At 35.2% G+C, this 21,831-nt stretch overlaps 1 protein-coding gene across 1 annotated transcript in view; it reads right to left on the bottom strand.

The window, feature by feature from the left end:
- Window positions 1–21,831, bottom strand: part of ADGRV1 (adhesion G protein-coupled receptor V1) — a gene marked incomplete at its 5' end in the record, with an annotated part of 521,373 nt that overhangs the window by 152,322 nt on the left and 347,220 nt on the right. The window contains 2 exons of the mRNA XM_081231559.1: window positions 9,718–9,896; window positions 20,423–20,539. Of these exons, the coding sequence (XP_081087685.1) occupies window positions 9,718–9,896; window positions 20,423–20,539 (296 nt within the window). The remainder of the gene's footprint in view (window positions 1–9,717; window positions 9,897–20,422; window positions 20,540–21,831) is intronic.

Raw genomic sequence — 21,831 nt, 5'->3', positions numbered from 1 at the left:
CACAGACCTATCACAAGGCTGTCATGAACTGACCCCACCCCCATCCCCATGCCAGGTACTGCACGTGCATTTTCTCTACATGCATCATCTCACTCAATCCACATCACAATCCTATGACACACAGGTTTTATTATACCTATTCCACAGATGGGGAACAGCAAACTCTCAGAGGGTAACCGGCTCAGGGTCACAGAGCTAGAAAATAGCAGAGCCAGCAGTTGACGTCTTGTCTATCTACCTCCAAAGCCTCTGCTCTTTCCACTGTGTTCCGATCAAGAAGAATTTTACAGCCACTTCCCTACACAGAGTGAGTACAGTGAACTGGCTAAAGTACACTTTTTTTAGGTCCCTACATTTCAGTACCTGGGTGTGCCAAATATTAAGCACATTTACTTAAGAGTTGGATGCCTGTGTACTAGAAATAAGAGTCAGAGTTGCATCTGGCCATGTGTGCTTATTTATAAGTGTCAACCAGCTAGAGTGACTAAATGAATATTCTTTTTACTGATAATGCTATTTGGTGATGCTATCTCCTTTACATAGAAGGATATTACAGGTGGATTTTAAGTGAGTGTTAAAAAATGTGTAACTTTTACTCAAATATAGGACATGGTAGAATTGGTTTTTTGGTTATCCTATATAGTATTCAATGAATGCTTATGGAAAGAAGGAGTAAGGGAGGTAATCTATCTATGAATTTGTCCAGTAGTTATGACAGGTAAAATGACTCAGGTCATTTAACTTAGAATATTAAATTGATCACAGATAATTCTCATCTTTTGTCTTCTAATGGCAACTTCTCTTACTTGACTAAGAAGACTTATTTTGCTTGTGTATCTTAAGTAATACACCACATCATGGGGACACAGGTACAGAATACAAAAACCCTTGTAATTATTATTCAAATTAAACTGAATAATGGCAAAGGTATGCTAGACACATTTTAAGGCTATTATATGCCTTCTCTTCATTATCCATAGCTACAAGCAATTAATAAAGAACTCTGTCATGCTGTCTGACATTAGCCAAACTAGGTCACTATGGTGACATCATTTGTGGAGAACAGAATTTTATGTTTGTGGGTATATCATAAAGAAGTGATGAGGATTTGCAGTCCTCCATGCAGATGAATTTGAAAACCTACACACAATGGATAAAATCCTAGTTTAATACCGACTATCAAGATTGTTCCCATTTGATTTAGAAAGCTTAAACAGACCAGTTTCTAAAGAGAACTAGAAAAAGTTATTGAGGGACAACTCCACAAAAAGAAACACGTCCAGATGATTTCACAGGGGAATTCTACCAAACCTTTTGAGACCACACTGTCTCATGCACTGTTAAAAGGAAGAAAAACTTCCTAAGTCCTTTTATAAAGCAAGTAAAACACTGTTACCTAAACTAAATAAAGGCAGTCCAAAGGGGAAAAAAAACTATAAACCAACATCATTCATGAACAGTGATACAATAATACTAAGTGAAATATAAATAAAGAGAATCCAACTCCATATTAAGAAATAATACAATGACCAAGAGGGATTTCTTCTAGCAATGGTAGGTACGCTCTATATAATAATATCATACATCACATTAATATATTGAGGTACATTAATAAAATCATATGCTTGTCTCCAAAGATGGAGAAAACTGGCGAAATTTGAAGGTTTACCATTTAGTTAATAGTGTTTTATCATAGTTAATTTCCTGGTTTTGATCACTGTACTATGGTTATATAAGTATGTATATATATGTCCTTGAGTGAAGGATATATGTGAACTCTGACAATTTTTTCAACTTTTCTGTGTTTAAAATTCTTTCCAAAATAAAATGTAAGAGAAGAAGATGGATATAGATGGATAGATAGAACAAATTTAGAGGAGAGCTACTAAGATAGTGAAAAGACGCAAAAGCATGCTATATGTGGAAATATTTGAACAAATAAGAAATGTTTAGCCTGGAAACAAAATAACAGTGACAAACTGAAGAATTATTAAATTGAAATGTTTAGGGGTTTTTTGATGTGAATCCAGCAATTAGATTTTGAGCCAGAATCTAAAAGATTTCTACTCTATGTGGAAAGTCCTGGGAGGAAATACATAGATGAGTTCAAATATAAAGTGAATGAACATTTGTCAGGGATTGCTGTAAAGATTACCCAAGGATTGTATGGAGACTGGATCCAATGCTTTATAAAGTTCTCTTTTCACCTAGATTCCACCTTCCATGTGAAGAAGAGGATCCAGGGACTTAAGAGAAGTCATGAGGGGTGTAAGTCAAAGCACCAGTTGGAATTTTTCTCGGAGAGATACAGCAGTAGTCAGAAAAGCTGAGGCTGGTGCTAGGAGAGCTCAAGCTAACATAAGCTAAGAGAATGAGGTAAGGGTAGTAGAATGAGTTGTATAATCAGTAGCTATAAAAGGTCATATAAACTGAGTATGTTTAGAGTAAGAAGTTCAAGAAGCTAACAAGTCTCAGAACAGGGGTTTGAATCATGATATGCCTTTGAGGACATGCCTGGAAGTTTTCCAACCCCTTGATTCTATGATTCTAAGACTTTGTGGAGAAGCATACTCTCAATATTTTTTTATTTGGAGTTCTGAATAAATGGAAAATGCGAGTCGAAAGCTGCTATTTCTATTCATGTATTTGTGTGTGTGTGTGTGTGCGTACACACCCATGTGCAATAACACACCACCCACCTGAGAAAATCCTTGAAGAGATCCTGACATCTCTCTTCCATAGATTTACTGCAATTTTCTCTAATCCTCAGATGATAGGTAAATAGGCTCCCTGTATTTATAAACATTTTTCATGATTCTCTTTTTAAGTAATTCAATGAAAATAAAGACTCTCATATGATATCATACTTCCCATACAGAGCTATATCTCCTACTTAGTTCTAATTTAGAATACACAGATTTGCCCTCTACGCTAACAACATTTCTCCTAATATAGCTAGCAAAATTAGATTGTTTTCAGACGATTGAGTTATTTATAAAACAAGTAATTCAGTTCAGGAGGAGGATAATCAGAATAGGTTATAACTAAGATTTGTTAAGAATATCTAAAATAAAACATGATGCTAAAATATTAAGAAACTAAAATACTGAAAAACTAAAAAACTGTAATCAATTTTTAAATTAAGTTATGCATTTTTTCATCATGAGCAAACAAATTCTTAGCTTAAATATAAGAGAATTCACTTAGGCCTTAGCACATAATAGTTATTCAGTAAGCAATTTGCTGATTTTTTCTTTAAGGTTGAATTCATATGACCCAGCAAGAAAGAGAAAAAAGCAAGTGTTTTGGAAGTACAAAATAACCTATCATCTTTGTTATGTCATTTTTACTGTTACTGACATTTATTAATGTGTCAGGGTCTTACAACTCAGAGGTAGGAATATGGAGATAAGTAAGTTTTCACTCTCCTCCCCTCTGTATGACATGACTCTGCCACTCATTCTCAATCACTCTATCCTTCCATAGTCACATAATTGTGGCCCCAGATTAACAGCATATTATCTATTTAGGGACAATGTCTCAGGGCCATATTCCCTTGGCTTCTACCCTGGCTCTTGACCCTTCTGTATTCTCTTTCCTCTGCATTTGGCATGATAAAACTAGGGATTTTTCTTCAGATTGTTCCTTTTCCTAGAGCAGCTGAGAAGCCAACCCAAGAAAAATCAGTAGCTACTTCCAAAGATACTAAATATACACCACGCAATACAGACTACCTCTAGGTACTCTCAACAGAGTTACTTCTGGTAACCAATGGAAATCAATTAAGGACAGACTTCATTTACTTCAGCTTTACTTTAGTTAAACACTGTTCAATTATAAGATAAAAAAGAAAGCTAGAAGAATATCTAGCACAATTTTCAAAAAGTGATGAAAATGTCTTTAAAATTTTTTAAAGGTATAGGAAGCCTTCTTTTGTTAACTTTGAGTATAGTATAGTGTTTCATAGTTTCATAGCATTAACCGGCTCAGTGACAAAGAAGCGGTAACAAGTCTATATTGGGTGTTCTACTTCATAGACAAAAGTAAATTTAAAATTTTATAGGCTCTTTAAAACCTTTCTCTAAATCATGTTGTGTGATTTAAATCTAGATCCAAAAATCCATTACTCTTGGTAAATGAGAATTTTATCTATTATATATGTATAAGAAGACTTTTTTCTTATAAGATATGACATGCCTCATGCAGTATTTAAAATGTTGAGACATTAGTATCATTTGGTGACTTCCAGGTATTTTAGATACATTTCGCTAACCATATTACTGTGTAAAATTTTATTAGGTATATATTATAGAGAAAGCATGAAAGTTTTCTCTAAACCCACATTTGTGTAAACTTGCCTTGGTTGTTAAGGCTTTTCTTTTTTCCAGTTCAGATATTTCCATCAAGGGGTAAATTAAGCCCCAGATTCTTCATAAATTTATTATTTTTACCATATATTCTATAATTAATCACTGACCTCCAGGATGAATTTCAATTTACATAGCTAACTTACTCAAGTATTCATAATACTTGACCACCTGGAGGGGTGGGATGGGGAGGGTGGGAGGGAGGGAGATGCATGAGGGAAGGGATGTGGGAACAGATGTATATGTATGACTGATTCACTTTGTTATAAAGCAGAAACTAATAAAAAAATAATATATATAAAAAAAATAAATAAATACACAATATAAAAAGAGGTAAATTGTGACCCAAAAAAGAAAAGGGGAGGAGTAAAAGAGCAGTTTTTGTACGCAAATGAAGTTAAGTTGACCAATAAAATAGACTGTTATATCAATAAGATATTTTATGTAAGCCTCATGGTAACCACAAAGCAAAAAACTTACAGTAGACACACAAAAGATAAAGAGAAGGGAATCAAAGCATATCATTATGAAAAATCACCGATTCAAAAAGGAAAATAGCAAGAGAGGAAAAAGGAAGAAAGGAACAATAAAATAGGCAAAAAAACAATTAATAAGATGTATTAGTAAGTCCTTATCGATAATTACTCTAAATGTAAATATATTAAATTCTTCAATATAAAGGCATAGAATGGCTGGATAGATTTTTTTTAAAAAGGTCCAATATATGCTGCCTATAAGAGATTCACTTCAGCTTTATGGACACACATGAGCTCAAAGTGAAGGGATGAGAAAAGATATTCCATCAAGTGGAACTGAAAGTGAGCATGGGTAGCTATACTTACATCGTACAAATAGACTTTAACTCAAATGGTGTAGCAAGAGATGAAGAAGGCCATTATATAATGATAAAGGGTCAACTTATCAAGAGTATATAATAATCATAAATATATATGTACCCAACATCAGAGAACCCAAACATACTACGCAAATACTAACCAATCTGAAAGGAGAAGTAGACGAGAATACAGTAATAGTAGGGGACTTCAACATCCCACTTTTTTTTTTTTTTTTTTTTTTTTTTTTTTTTTTTTTCTTTTTGCGGTATGCGGGCCTCTCACTGTTGTGGCCTCTCCCGTTGCGGAGCACAGGCTCCGGATGCGCAGGCCCAGCGGCCATGGCTCACGGGCCCAGCCGCTCCGCGGCATATGGGATCCTCCCAGACCGGGGCACGAACCCGTATCCCCTGCATCGGCAGGCGGACTCTCAACCACTACGCCACCAGGGAGGCCCAACAACATCCCACTTTTAACAATGGATATATCACCCAGTCAAACAGTCAATAAGAAAATGTTGGACTTGAGCTATTCTTTAGACTAAATGGACCTAAAAGACATATAGAACATGCCATGCAACAGCAACAGAATATACATTCCTCTCAAGTGCACACAGAACATTCTCTAGGATAGATCATATATTAGGCCACAAAAAAGTTTTAACGAATCTTAAAAGACTGAAATCATATCAAGTATCTTTTCCAACCACAATAGTATGAAACTAGAAATCAATTACAGGAAGAAAATTGGAAAATTCACAAATATGTAGAAATTAAACACTACACTCCTAAACAACCAACGGCTCAAAGAAGGAATCAAAAGGGAAATTAAAAAAATCTTGAAACAAACAAGAATGGAACACGATATACCAAAACTTATGGGATGCAACAAAAGCAGTTCTAAGATGAAGTTTGTAGTGATAAAAGCCTATATGACGAAAAAAGAAAGATCTCAAACAACCTAACTCTAAACCTCAAGGAACTAGGAAAAGAAAAAACTAAGCCCAAAGTTAGCAAAAGGAAGGAAATAATAAAGATTACATACTTTTGGTGGGGACATAAATTGTTACAACCACTACAGAAAACAGTATGGAGGTTCCTCAAAAAGTTAAAAATAGTACTAGCATATGATCCAGCAATCCCACCTCTCGGTATATATATATAAAGGAAATGAAATCAGGATCTTGAGGAGATATTTGCACCCCCATGTTCACAGCAGCATTATTCACAATAGCCAAGATATAGAAACAACCTAAGTATCTGTCTATGAATGAATGCATAAAGATGTGAGATATATATTGTAATATATACAATACACTACAATATTATTCAGCCACAAGAAAGAAGGAAAGCCTGCCATGTGCAACAACATGGATAGACCTTGTGGGCATTATGCCAAGTGAAGTACTTTAGACAGAGAAAGACAGATATTGTATAATCTCACTTATATGAGGAATCTTAAAAAAGCTGCACTCATAGAAATAGAGATTAGAATGGTGGTTGCCATGACCTGAGGATGGGGAAAGTGGGGAGATATTGGTCAAAAAGCACAAATTTCTAGCATAAGACAAATAAGTTCTGGGGATCCAACGTACAGCATGGTGACTATAATTAACAATAATATATTACATACTTGCAAGTTGCTAAGAGAAGAAATCTTAAATGTTCTTAACCACACACACACACACACACACACACACACACACACACACACACAAAAGGTAATTATGTAAGGTGATGGAGGTGTTAACTAACCTTATTGTGGTAATTAGTTCACAATAGATGTGGGTATCAAAGCATCAAATTGTACACCTTAAACTTACAAAATTATATATGTGAGTTATATCTCAATAAAGCTGGGGAAATTTTTTAAAATAAAGTAAATACATAGTACCTGGCACATAGTAAGCAAAGCAAATAAAATAAGATAAATAGAATAAAAAAAAAGAAAAGTCAGATAAAATCCAATAGTAAATCAAGAAGATGAGTCTAGAAATTGATGAAATTGAAATGAAATTTAAAATAAATGCACAACAGAGAATATCAAGAAGTCAAAAGCTGAATTTGGGAAAAAACAGTAATATTCATAAACACTCCAGCAAGACTGATGAGGAGAGGAAAAAATAGTGAAAGAAGACACTAATTGTCAATATCAAGAACGAAAAAAGATTCATTACTACAGATCTTACAAACACTAAAAAATTTGAATAGTTAGATGGAATGGAAACATTCCTTGAAAAAAAGACAATTTATCAAACTGACACAGAAAGAACTGCATATGGAAAATATGAATAGTTCTATATGTTTACAAGAAAATGAATCTGTAATTAAAAGTCTTCCTACAAAGAAAACCTGAGGCCTAGTTGGCTTCATGTGTGACTTCTTCCAAAATAATAAAGAAGAAATAACACTAAACTTGCAAACTTTTTCAGCTAATAGGAAAAGAGCAATCACTTACCGGTTTTACGAAATTATCATAATTTTGGTTCCAAAAGTTGACTAAAACATTGTATATATAACAACTTGAGCATATTAATACATTAAAGATCTACTTAGAGAAAATTCCTCACTAAAAATAAAGTTTTATTACTGCAAACAACCACTGCACAACAGATGTCCAGTTATTTTACAACCACAAATCCTACCATCTCCAGAGAAAAGGCATGTTTTTGAATGATGATATAAATATACAATATTTTACAAAAATAACATAGTAATTTATTCTTACATTGAGATTAAAGTAATATCAAAAATACGGAATTTCTTAAAAAGTGGAATAAGTTCACATGAATATTCTATGTGAATGAAGAAGAAAAGTAACCTATACTACTTACAAAGGTTAGTCACTTTTGGTTGAATAAGGCTATAATTTTAAGATTGGGTAAAGGTTAATATATTTTACATTGCATTTATTATAGTTGAGCTGGTAATAAAGAACTTTCTGCAAAAGCCTCAGAAGGCAAATATTTTAAGAGTCAGTTGATTTGGACATTCTTGTATAACAGTTAATTTCTCTCTTAAAAATCCTTTTAGAAGCATCAAGAGAGAGTTTCTTCTAGTTAACATCACTTTCATCGGGTGATACACACCCATCTATCCAGACTGGGTGTGTATACATGTGATGCTAAAACTGCTGCCAAATAACTCCAATCTTGCCAGGGAGCTCATGAAAGAGATGGCTACTGGCCACCAGGACTTGTCTCATGGTTACTTTGTACTTGACAAAGAAAGATGCAGAACTTTCTGAAATTAATCCTGGCAGCCCAAGATTTAAATTAATGCAGGAGTAGTAATATGTCATAATATAACTGTGAAAAGACACAACCATTCCCTTCTAGAAGATCAGGCTTTTAGAATTTTATATCAACAAAATATAATACTATATTTCAATACTATTGTTGTAATGCTATAAATTAATCAGCATGAGGGAATCTTACTGAATTGCAATAAAAAGACTAAATTATATATATGGTATCTCAATGGGTGTGTATTACATAGCTCATCTCCTTTGGTTTAATGTGGTATGGGATATTAGTCTGCGATTGCCCACGTGTGAAGTATATCTGCATACATCAATAACAAGTGTTGATTAATATATAATGGATGATCATAATTGATCAGAGGCAATAATAATATGAAAATGACTTCTGCTTATATAGTACTTTTGCTTCAAAAGATTCTTTACATCTATTAACTAATTTTTATCTTCACAATAACCTGTGAGATAATTAGGTAACACTGTCTTCATAAGATTGTGACTAGGCTATTCTTTCTTATTTAGAAATGTTACTTTTTCCTCTAAATCCTCATTACACCAAGGGAGTTGATTAAGCTTTATTACCCAAAGTTTTTTTTTTTTTTAATGTGGAGTCAATAGAAGGGGCTGAGTGGTCCTCAAAGTTGTAAGATACCAGATTCAGGATTAAGGCATGCATATATATGTGTGTATAAAGATCCGTTAGATTTCAAGACTACAGTGTACTTTAATAAGAATCTATCAGAAGGACCCAGCCGACCTTGCCTCCTTCCCATGTACTTTTGAAGACACTCTCCATTCACTCTGATAGTCTTTTGGTATTTAGTGATTTTATGAATGATGGTGCCTGCCATGCTCCCCATCCACCGCCCCCCAAATATCAGACTCCTTAGATAACATGCCACACTCCAAATTTGTCACTGATTCTATTCTTCACCAAAATTTTCATAGTTCCCTGATTTCACTAGGTATTTCTGTTTGTCCCAATCTAACAAACTAAATTATGGTAAAGTATAAATTGCTGTGAACTGTTTGATACACCAATTCACCTGAGAAAACTGCACCTATCAAAGGAACTGGAGAGGCAATAGTTTCTTATTTATAGAGATAATTAGAGGAAGTAAGGTGTGGCAGGAAGGCAAAGGTCTTCATGGTGCTCCTTCAGTCAGACCCCTTAGTCAACTGCTCCCACTTTCTACCAGTAAATCTGCCTGGATACAGAAAGGCTGAGGAGGCAGTGTGCTCTGCCTGGATGTACTTACAGGTCACCGTGGATGAGTCCATAGATCTGCGGCATGCTCTGATGATAGATTCCTCTCAAAATAACTATGAGGAGAACCACCACAAAAGCTGGAAGTCCCCAACTCAGAAGAAAAAACAGCAGATACCGCCTTTCTGTGTGTTCATCATTCATCACCAGCACGTACCAGAAATTCACAGACTAAGGAAAGAAGCAGAGCATAAGATGAAAAGGCTCTGGTCTAGTGGTACGGGAAACACACTCACCTGGCTTAGGCATAAAGAGGGACAACAGATCAACAAAGGGCCAGGCTCTACTCAATAACTATAGTTTTGATTTGATTTTTAAAGTCAGTTCACACATTCATTTTTTTCATATACCCGAGAAATTCAGGGTATCTCAAAAGTCTGAAAACATTAGTAAATACTTAGTTTATTTACTGTACTTTATATTTTGCTTAATTTGTTTTGATTATGACGATTTGACTCAGTCATAATCGTCTGTGATTGTTCTGTCAATGTCTGAAGAAACACACAGATACTCAAACTTACTTTCCATACGAACAGCTTCATGATGATAATGAAGTAAATAGTCCTGTGTTCCAGACTTTTAAACAATGTTTACTTATTGAGGGCTTATCATGTGGTAGAGTCAGACACTTGTTCCAGGGAATGGGGATAGAGTTGTGACAACAGCCCTAGTCTCAGTCCCAAGTGGGAGACAGACAAGTAAACAGAAAATGTTTGCACAGAGAAAAATGTACTGTGATGGGGTAGGTTTTGCGGCCATTCTCCTTTCTCAATTTACACTCTCTTTTTTTCATTCATTCACTTAATAAATGCTTATTGAGTGCTTACTACATTTCAAAGGCCCGTCCAGGCACTGGGGCTATAACAGTAACAGAGGTGGTAGAGGTATTTACCTTCTTGAATCTTACTTTCCAAACAAATGGGAAGAAATCATTAAGGAAAACATTTAAATTTATATCATACTTTATATGTTATTTCTTATCTTCTTAAGATAAAAATATAAAAGGGACAAGTGTATATAAAGAGTGAGGGGGATGAAGGGATACATTAGATAAACAGAAGAAGGAATCCGAGGCCTGGAAATGTTACTACTGGCCCCAAATCACACCTAGCATGTATATAAGCCAAATCTAGAACTTACATATTCTGCCTTCTAGTGTTCTTTTCCCATGAGATCACTTATGTTTAATTATCTTTTATTACAGAAACAACATTGAAAGTCATATCATACATATTTCACACATGATGCTTATCCACTAGATAAATCCCCCTTCTCAATTTCATATTGTGGAGTGTGAGTACAGATTAATCATATATGTATATTTTTACACACTAGTGACAACAATCCCAGAGCAAGTGACAACAATCCCAGAGCAAGTGACAACAATCTCAGTTTCTTCAGTGTACAACAAAGCTATTATAAAGATTACGTAAGACACTACATATAAAGTGCTAAGTACATAGTCAGCACTAAAAAATGTGACCACCTCACTTAAATCTCCTATTAGGATGTCGGACAGTGTGAAAAACAAAAGATAAATAAAGACCAAAAGTAAGCAGTGATACAATGGAAACTCTTCTATGTGAGAAACAACATGCCTAATGTTCCTGGGAAGGCTTTCAGATAGTTTACTGAGGCTTCCAGGTAAGATTCTATCTGAACCAAATTAGCCTTGAAGGATTAGTATTGATTGGCCTAAACCAGGAAAGGATAAAAATGTTTGGTTACTTGAAGATTTTTGTCTCTGAATTTCTCCTGTCAGCACTCCATATCTTTATGTACATCTGCATCTATCTGTAATTAGGAAGGATGTTTTGAGTTGCTGCTTATGTAAATTTGTTCTAACTTCTTTTTAAAAATTATTAGGTCCAAGAGGCTTTTTTCCTCCTTTCTATTATTAGTGTAGGGACATGACTCAAATAGGTGGGACTGTATCAAGTGTCTGATGCTGGAGTGGTCAATACTGCCTGTTTAGAGAATGAAAATTCATGCAAAGTAAGGATGATTAACCCATTCCCAAAATAAAAGTATGGATTATTTATTTTAAATCGATGTGTGTATCCTTATAACATGGTAACTCAGTGGTGCAGGCGGTGGAAGAATCAGGAAGGAGCGCACAGATTGGTAAATGACTTTTAAGTTGATTCATCATGATAAAGATTGGGGCATTTCCAAAATGTCCACTTTTACACAGATGAACATTAGTTCCATCAGTTAGAGTCACTGAACGTTTCAGCAACTGTCTGACCTTTACCACAGCCTCAGATAAGACTGAGACAAATGTAATTGCTTGTTAGACTTACACACACAATGCTTCTGCTCTAAAGAGCTCAAGGTACAGGGTCACTGATTCTTGAATGTTCAGTTAAGCAAATCAAGCTCCAAATGTCATAAGCCTTTGTTAATTAAAAAAAAAAAATCTCTTTCCTTCTCAAAAAAATCCAATCATTGAGGTATACTCTAGGGACAGTATTTACCACTATATGACTTTTTTTTTTTTTTTTTTGCTAAGGAATGGAAACACTATGTAATGAAACAACATCTAATTATTCTGGAAATACCATATGGCCTAAACCTAAGATTTGTGTTGACTAACTCACTTCAAGTTTTACTTGAATTTTAAAATGTTTTAATATAGTATGTGTGGTAGGTATATTTTGGGATGTACGCCTAGGCCATCAGCGCTCTTCTCTGAACCCTGTCTCCCTCCTCACCTTCCCCCACCCCCTGCCAACATATGCAGGGTAGGCTCATGACCCTGTTCCTCTGCCCACAGCTGTGGATTTGGCGACAAAGCCTGAGCCAGGCTGGACCAATCATTTCTCATTGAGTTCCCTGAAATTTTGTGATAGCTAAGCTGGTCAACTGAGAAAAGAAAACATATGAACTTTAGTGGTGGCAGTAGCCAAAAGCACAGTGAAGAGAGAAAGTGTGTTTGCAGAGAAGAAGAAGGGACAAAGCTTTCCATTCCTGCTCACAGCTCCTTGAGGTCCAACTGTACTTACAGAACTTGGGTTCAATGAGTTAGCCTATATGCTTATTATTCCTTTTATGATTTGAACGTTTGCTTAGATTAACTTAGTTTTTCTTCATTGTTCTAAAAACACTGAGGCATATATTGCTCCTCTGAAGCACTTGGGTTAAAAGCTCCAGTACTGCCATTCTCCACAATAAGGTGGGAGTGGAACATTTGAGATACATTCCTTTCCCTGTAATCGTGGTTCCTCCTTTGTAATCGAAGGTTAGAGTATCAAGAGACCATTATCTTTGCATAATATTTTTATGTTGCCAGATATATAGCATATGTGCCTCAGTATCTGTGTTTATCCAATGTTAGAACTAAAAGAATTATGAAAATTCAGTGTAAGTTAAAGGTGTCACTCTCACCAACTTGCTTCATACTGACTGAGCACAGCTTACCACACTTACATATTTCTTGCTAAAGATGAAATGTGAATCGAAATTTCAGCACCTAGGTCTCCAGTTACATTTCTATCTCTAGGCTTTAAACACTTTGTTAGAACCATCTTATGGACCATCTCAAGACATTTTATTTAGAGATAAGGAAGCTGAGGCAGCAAGAGAAAAACATAGCTTTTTCATATTTGGGTTAGTTATAGAACAAAGCATCTTGTGAAGACTAAGGTTAAGATTTATTTCCATAGAAAGTCACACAAATGCTGACAATATTATTGTTTCCATGAGAGCTTATTTTTTTGTCCTCATTTTCCCACACTCATTGTATGTGCCAGTGGAGATGTATTTTCCTGGTTCAAGTATGGAGATAACCCATTCTCTTTCCCTCTCCACTTTTTGCCAGCACTAAATGAGAACTTATAAAGGCCTTAATCAGAATAGGAATGGCTGAAACATATCTGTGAGCTACGGTAGATTAATTTTTGTATACCTTGTAGTACCTAGTAAAATGCTCTGCATACAATCTTTATTGAGAAATATCAAATAAATGAAGATGTACACAATTTCAATATTTAACAGTCTTCATTGAATTTAATAACAATTTCATAATTTGGTTTAGTTATTGAGTTTATTCATTTATATACTACCTTCTCAGAAAGAATTGTAGAATTGATTTGATTGAACTCCTAATGAAGGGGGTCAATGTTAAACTGGTAGAAACTTACAAATGTTAAATACAACAGTTTAAGAGAAGAAGAATGGAATCAGTACTTACTAATTGGTTAATAAATGTAGACCCCACATTAAGCTGTATCTCATTTAATAAAGACAACTGCTCCCCTAAGTTTTTTTTTTTTTTTGTAAGATGTTTGGGGGTAGGAGTTTATTGATTAATTCATTTATTTTTGCTGTGTTGGGTCTTTGTTTCTGTGCGAGGGCTTTCTCTAGTTGCGGCGAGCGGGGGCCACTCTTCATCGCGGTGCGCAGGCCTCTCACTATCGCGGACTCTCTTGTTGCGGAGCACAGGCTCCAGACGCGCAGGCTCAGTAGTTGTGGCTCACGGGCCCAGCCACTCCGCGGCATGTGGGATCCTCCCAGACCAGGGCTCGAACCCGTGTCCCCTGCATTAGCAGGCAGATTCTCAACCACTGCGCCACCAGGGAAGCCCTCTCCTAAGTTTTATTATTATTATTATCATTAATACAGGAGGAAACTGAGGACAGGAGAAGCGTATTTCTCAGAATTGGGAATTGAGGCTGTTAGAATTTAAACTGGTTCTGATTAAGATGCAAACCAACCAAGTGAATTACCCAGATACAATTTAGTTCAAATATAGATAGGAATAAACTAAAAGATGGTGTATCTATAAGCATATTTACTTACATTCGTATACGGACATGTCTATTTATTTTTACAGTAACATTTTCAGTGATTCCCGCTACTATCTTCCAAGTGCACAGGAAAATTGAAGCTATACTGCGTTAAATGTTTGATGGTAATAAATCATAAATGCTTTCCTATGCTCTATAAACACAGATTCATTAGTTTGCTCATATAATATATGCTAATATAATACATATTATATTTATAAAATGTAAAGGAGAAATGCCTTTTCTTTTTTTAAGTTAAAATAGGCTGCCTGAATCCCATACCTTTTCATGATATGTGGAATAAGATTGGAATCTAGCCTGCTGTTTAATATTTGGTTATTAATTGTGTCACCAGAAACCTTGCACTGATATATAGCATCAAGTTCAGTCAGAGATCACAGATGCTATTAATTCTGTCATTACCATACATTCTTAGTCATTCATTTCAGAGGAGAGTCTAAGAAATGTTACCATGTGTCCTTGTTCCAGTTATCCTCCCTTTTAACAATTTTTACAAGGTTTTGGGAGGATTGGAGAATTCAGTATTTCCTGGATATATCTTTTTTTTTTTTTTTTTTGCGGTACGCGGGCCTCTCACTGCTGTGGCCTCTCCCATTGCGGAGCACAGGCTCCAAACGCGCAGGCTCAGCGGCCAGGGCTCACGGGCCCAGCCGCTCCGTGGCATGTGGGATATTCCCAGACCGGGGCACGACCCCGTGTCCCCTGCATCGGCAGGCGGACTCTCAACCACTGCGCCACCAGGGAAGCCCTGGATATATCATTTTTATCTTGATAATTACCAGTCTGTTGTCCTTAATACCTTTGATGTCCCCTCAAATTAAATCAATGGCAAAGGAAAAACACAGCTAATATTAGCATTTCCCTTCCTGTTGTTATGCTCTGGCACTAAGTAGTCTTTCTATCAAGAAATAAATATACATACATTTGCTTCTTCATAGCCAGATTTTAAGGAGAGATTAAAGCACAAGATATGAATGCTCAAGTACAACTGTGAAATGATTTCTAACTTTATTCTACCATTTAAGAAATATGTTCTTCAAGTAAGCTTTAGTTTCAAAATAAAACATTATAGTTTTGAGTAAGCTGTGTCCCTCGGCATGAAATGAACAGACTGCAAGGACAATCCAGGCTTGGATATTGATCATAACTGAAGCAGATTATTATATAATTTAACTTGGTGACAGGAAACGATCATAAAACTGGGCCAAATGAATATACAGGCAAAATTAAGTTTCTATTTACCTATATTATATACTAATATCTCAAATAATTTACTTGTGATTTATTTCCTGCATGAATTCACACATGGTCTGGCAATCCATCTGGTAGCATGTTTCACGTAGATGTTAAGAGCAAAGACATTAGTTCTAGGGATTTATTCTACGGATATTCTGTAAGTAAACAAATATTCAGAGTGTAAGGATGTTCCAAGAAACATTGTTTATAATAGCAAAAATAACTGGAAATAACCAGCATTTCATTAATAGGAATCAGAAAAAAATTATGGAATAACCATATTATAGAAGAGAAGAAAAAGTATATCAGTATGGGGTAAATTTATATGTATATTATATATATATAGTATATATATATATATACACTATATGTAAACATACATACACTATATACACACAAACACACACATGTGCTTCTTTATATATTTATAAATATTTATATGTTTGTGGAATATATCTGGAGGCATACACAGGAAACCATTAACTGTTTAACTTTGGGAGTAGGGTTGAGGGTAGAGCAGAGGGTGGAGAGCATATGAAAGAGGGAGAAATAGATGTACTTTTCATTTAATATTTCTCTATAGTGTTTGATTATGTTTTGTACAATTAGTATATGTTATTTCTAAAATGAAAGCCAATCAAAACAGAAAAAAGAAACAAAAATTAGAAAAATAACTAAGAAAATAGAGCAAAAGTACTATGAGGGCTTAAATTCTCACTGTCAATTTTTCTTAGAGTAGACATAACCCTGCTGTTTCAGTAATTTCAGAGTGATCTTACATGAAGAGCAAACAGAAGGATAACTCAATTTCCATGGGCAAAAAGGAATTTGTGAGTTGTATACTTCTAAAAAAATAAGCAAAATAATTTGTTACTCTATTCCCATCATTCACAGTGTGACTTCCCTGTCAAAGAAAGGGGAAGCCTAAAGAAACACTCAAGAAAGGGGAAGTCTAAAGAAACAGTCAAGGCCACTAGCTCTGGAGCCTGCTATGAGCCACACGTGCTCTTCAGTAAATAGGTTAGAGGTTATCAGCTTGCTAAGGCTTTTCAGCTCATGTCTGCCTCACAATGTCAGCTCTCTCGTTCCCCTATATCAAGCTAATTCTCTTTTGCAAAAAAAAAAAAAAGATGTAAATTATACTGGAAAAACAGAGTATTTCAACATGTTTCAAAATCTAAGAATTATTAGTCTACATATTTGCTTAGCCGATAATATGGGTAAATTCGTGTGGAGTGTGCAGTCTGTACCAGGAATCATTCCAAGTTCTTTCCATATATTCATTCATTTTGTCTTTTTACAGTCCTCAAAGAGAGGTACTGTTATTACAAATCTAATCATTCAATAAGAAAATCTAGGCTCAGAGAAGTTATGTAACATGTTTACCAACAAAATTGCTCTTTACCCACTCTAAAATAGAATCCCTTGTTACTACAATGTATTAAAAGTATGAAGTAAAAGTAAAATAACTTTTCAAGATAAATTCATTTAAATGTATTTATTCTAAGATTGAAGATATAATGCAGATCAAAATAAATAATTCTTGCATGCTTAGCTCAATGATTAAAAGTTAGTGATTAACTTTTCATCATAAGCTATGCACACATACATATATCAATTTCTCTCCTACATTGCTAGAAATACGAAGTAGAACTACTGAAATGTTAATATTCTTTCAATTTTTTCAACTGTTTGACTAACAAGATTGGATTAACAGTAGTCTTATCTTTTACATAATGTTTTAAAAACGAATTCTCGTTAAAAAAAAAGATTTTAGCAGACAGTATTTTATAAACAGGAAAATACAGGTTAGTAAAGGTGACAACCTCTGACCACAAAGTAACTCATTAGAAGTAACCTACCTAGAATCAGAAGTTATTGAATTTTTCCCTTGTGGTCACACCACAAACCATGAAAGTGTGTGGTGTACCATCTGAAACACATTAAACTTTACTGGTACTTTAAATAGTTTTCCTAAACCATTAGCCATGCAGAAATCTAATTAGTTTACTAAATGTGCATCATCCATGATCATATTTACTCAAAACTGGAAGAAGACATACAGAATACAGCAATCTCTATTAAGTTGGATGAAATTTTATATGCCATCCCCTAAAGCAGGAAATCTGTCTACAACATATTTGAAAGTTGGTCATTTCCCCTATTTGAATATATTTCAGTGATTGGACGCTCTCTACTTTTAGACATAGCTTTTTCAACTTTGAAATCCTTACTGACTGTAAAAGTTCTTAACGTGATTCAAAATTTGCTTCCCTAATTTTTGACCCATTTGTTCTGGTTCTTCCAAATGGAGCTATATAGTCCATTCTTTCTTTCCTGTAGCAGCCCTCCCAGTATCTGTAGACAGCCATCACATCTCACTAAGTTCTTTCCAGTTTAGTTGTCTCCAGCTGCCTCGAAGTTTCTTATAGGACTGTCTTCCAACTTCTCATTGGCTGGTTAATATTCCTGCTGAAAGTGGTTACAGGGTGCCAGGGTTGTCTGACTATTGTAGATTATAATTTAAACATGGCTCCCCCAGCTGCCTCCATACTGTTATTAATGTAACCCAGGTCTGTGTTGTTTTTGTAGTTACTGTAGTTGCTATGGTTTAAGCAATCTGGTCACACATTCGATTGCTACTGAGTTTGGGTTAAATTAAAATTTCAAGTTGTTTACATTAACCCCCATCAGATTATGTCTCTTTCACTCTCATTTTCAAGCTGTCACAGTACAGGTTTTCTATATTCGTTCTACCTGTACTCTTAACACAGGCAGCTTGCTGTTTTAGCTTGTTCCAGCTCTGTATCATTGCATACCTGATAAGACAGCTTCCTGTGTTTTCATCCAGGTCATTCATCAAAAACTGAATAGGTCAGGGACATGGACAAAGACCTTCAGCAAACCGCTATGGACCTCAGTTCAGGAAGATAAATGACAACATACACAGGGCGCACATAAAAAGTTCAACTTAGATAAACTACTAAAGAGAGTCAGAGAATCTTGCAAATGCTATTGTAATTTCAGCAAGCATTTATTGTATGTTGTATGGTTTAGATTTATTTTTTAATTGTTTGGTGGGGGACTGGAGAACACCATAAACTTTCCATAATTAGAGCTGCTCAAAGAGCTATAAAACAATAATTCTAAGAGGTAGGAATTATTATCTCCATATGCAGATTTAGAAACAAAGTTTGGAGAGAGTCAATAACTTGATTAAGGTTACAAAGATAATAACAGAGCCAGAATTCAAACCCAGATGCAGGCCTCCAATTGTTCCAAGTAGTTCTATTAACTAAACAGTTCAGTTTTCTTCTCCTTCAGAGCCAACTATAATATGATACTTGGGAAAAGATCCCTTCCTTGACTCTGTATGGTATTCTCTACTAATAGTATCACCTCACCTTCCTCCAATATTGCCAGATGGTAGAAATCCCACATCTTTCTTATTCAACATTAGAAAAAAGAACACGCAAGGGCCTGAATGCATCTGTTTACATAGTATACTTCACCTGCATACTCAGAAACACATATGAAACTATTTCTATCACATGAAAGATTGAACAACACCACCATGTAGAAATCACTTTCGAAGGCAGCATCTTAGTTGAGCTATTGAATTAGTGACATTAATAGTGCTTAAGTGGATCCAACTCTCACATTAGCCTCTTTATCAAGCAAATCAGCATTAGACAATAGAGAGAATTTGGGACTTTAGTCAGAAAAGGAGAGTTCAAATCTCTCCCCAACCCTTACTAGTTCCTCAGGAGAGTATGCTAGGCCTCTTTGGGTTTCACTCTGTACTCTCTCCCAAAGTGATGTCTTCCAAAGCAATGGCTCCATTTTCCAACTCTAAGTCAGTAATTGTCTAATGTATTTCTCTAGCATGGACCTCTGTTCTGGGATTTAGCTCTGCATATTCCACTTCTCCCTGAGTCTCCACTGGAGATCTCACAAGAACTTCACACTCAGCATGTCCTTAAAAAAAACTCATCATCTTCTCCCAGTCTCCAGGGATCATTATTTTAGTTCAAGGCACCACTATCTATCCATTCATTCATGCCAGAAACTTGGGTAACATCCTTGGTTCCACCTTCTGCATTCTTTATAACCAATCTCTACATCCTATAGTTCTAGTTTAAAAAAACAATTCTTAGAAGCTGTTCACTTCGCTTTGTCTCTTCTCCCTCTTTGGTTCACAGCACCACGTTCTTTCCCCTGAATACAGCTAAAGCTACTTAATTGGCTCCCATGTCCACTCTTCGCTGAACTCAATTCACTACAAACAGGGAGTTCCTTCTAAAATCCAAATCTCATCACATCACTCTCTTGCTTAAAAATAATTCTATGACTTCTCATAGAAAAAAAGTTAAAATTTCTTACTGTGTCATATAGGGCCTGCATCACAAGTCTCATCTCCTACCACTCCCTTATTTCCAACTCTACTAGATTTCTTTTCATTTCCTCAAATTCACTACACTTTCTAATGTTGTACAGCTTATAAGGTTTTTCTTGCATTGATCTCCTGGGAATGCAGTGATGGATATATGGAATTACTTCCATTTCAGTATAAAGAATATCAGATATAAAGGCCACTCCATCCAGACACATTGGAAAGCTGAAGGGGGCAGAGGGAGGAAATGAGGTACCAACCTGGATGAGCATCCAGCTAAACTGGCAAAGATACAGGTAATGTATGACAGCAGCCACGGCTGAACAGCTCTCCTCCGTGAGTTGGGGACTTGCATAGGCAGATGCCAGAAATACAATCTGTAAGAAACAAATACTTTTATTTTAAAATCATGTTAAAATCAATCAAGAATATTAAGAAAATAAACCATTTTCTTATCTGAATCGATGATTCAATGACTCAAAGGGAAAAGAATTTGATTTGTTGCCCAAAATGAGATGACTAAGTCACTCTAAAAATGGCAATACATGGATTTTTATGTTTATAAGAAACAATGAATTATATGAAATTATGCTACATACTGCATCGGACTGTCAAGAAGAAATTCTCAAAGTAAACCGTGTTCTTACAGATGGACAAAAATCATATGAAATACATTTATTTTATTTAAGTACAAAAGAGAAAATAGAGTGGAAATACCATTCCTTGTGTAAGTCAAAGCTAATAGGAGAGAAAAGAAAGAGAAGAAAAAAGCTCTGAGTCTACCATCATCTGCATCCTCTGGTCAGGAAGTACACATATAACAAAATAGACTTAAAATAAATGTAAAATTTCAAACCCTACAGTTACCCTAATTCTTGAATTTTTATTTCAACTACCCTCAAGTCTTTCTTCAAAAGTAACCTTCACAATGGGACCTTTCTTGACCACACTATTTAAAATTACACCCTCTTTTCTTCTCTCCTTCCCACATATGTGATCTCCCTACTCTATCTTTCTGTTTTTTTTAAACAGTACTTGTCACTTTCTAACATGCTCTGTCATTTGTTTATTTCTTATGTTTCTTGGTCATTGTTAGTGTCACCCACTAGAATGTAATCCCTATGAAGGCAGGATCACTGAATGTTTTACTCACTGGTGTACCCCACACTCACACAGCCCAGTGTCTGGAACACAGTAGGTACTCACAAAGTCTCTATTGGAGGTACTCAATAAATACTTGTTGAATAAATGGATAAATAAATGCAGTGAAACATTCCTATAATTTCTATCTATCATTTTCTCTACTATATGACTACTATGTCAAATTTTATAATGGAAAGTATAGATGGCAAGGGAAAATCTGGAGCAATAATAGTGTACTGTAACCTCTCAAGGAATAAATTCCTTTCCTCTTTCAGACAGAGACCAAGTCTTTTTAACTTAATATTTTAATAAGCTACCACTATGCCTGGAATATGTCTGAAATGTTCAATAAATAATTGTTGAAAGAAAGAATGATTGATTCCAAAACAACAGAGGGGTGCTGTAAGGAGAAAACTAGCTGACTTATGTCTCAAAATCTCTCAACTTCTAAAAAGGAAATGCAAATGTCATTCATGTTTCTTGGATTTTAAAAAATGAATAATTTGCTCAAAATCAAATCAGAATA

This window comes from Mesoplodon bidens (assembly GCF_964165515.1).
Source record: "Mesoplodon bidens genome assembly, chromosome: 4".
In the NCBI taxonomy this organism is placed as follows: domain Eukaryota; kingdom Metazoa; phylum Chordata; class Mammalia; order Artiodactyla; family Ziphiidae; genus Mesoplodon; species Mesoplodon bidens.
The sequence above is the reverse complement of the archived record's forward strand: the minus strand, read 5'-3'. Positions and strand labels throughout refer to the sequence as shown.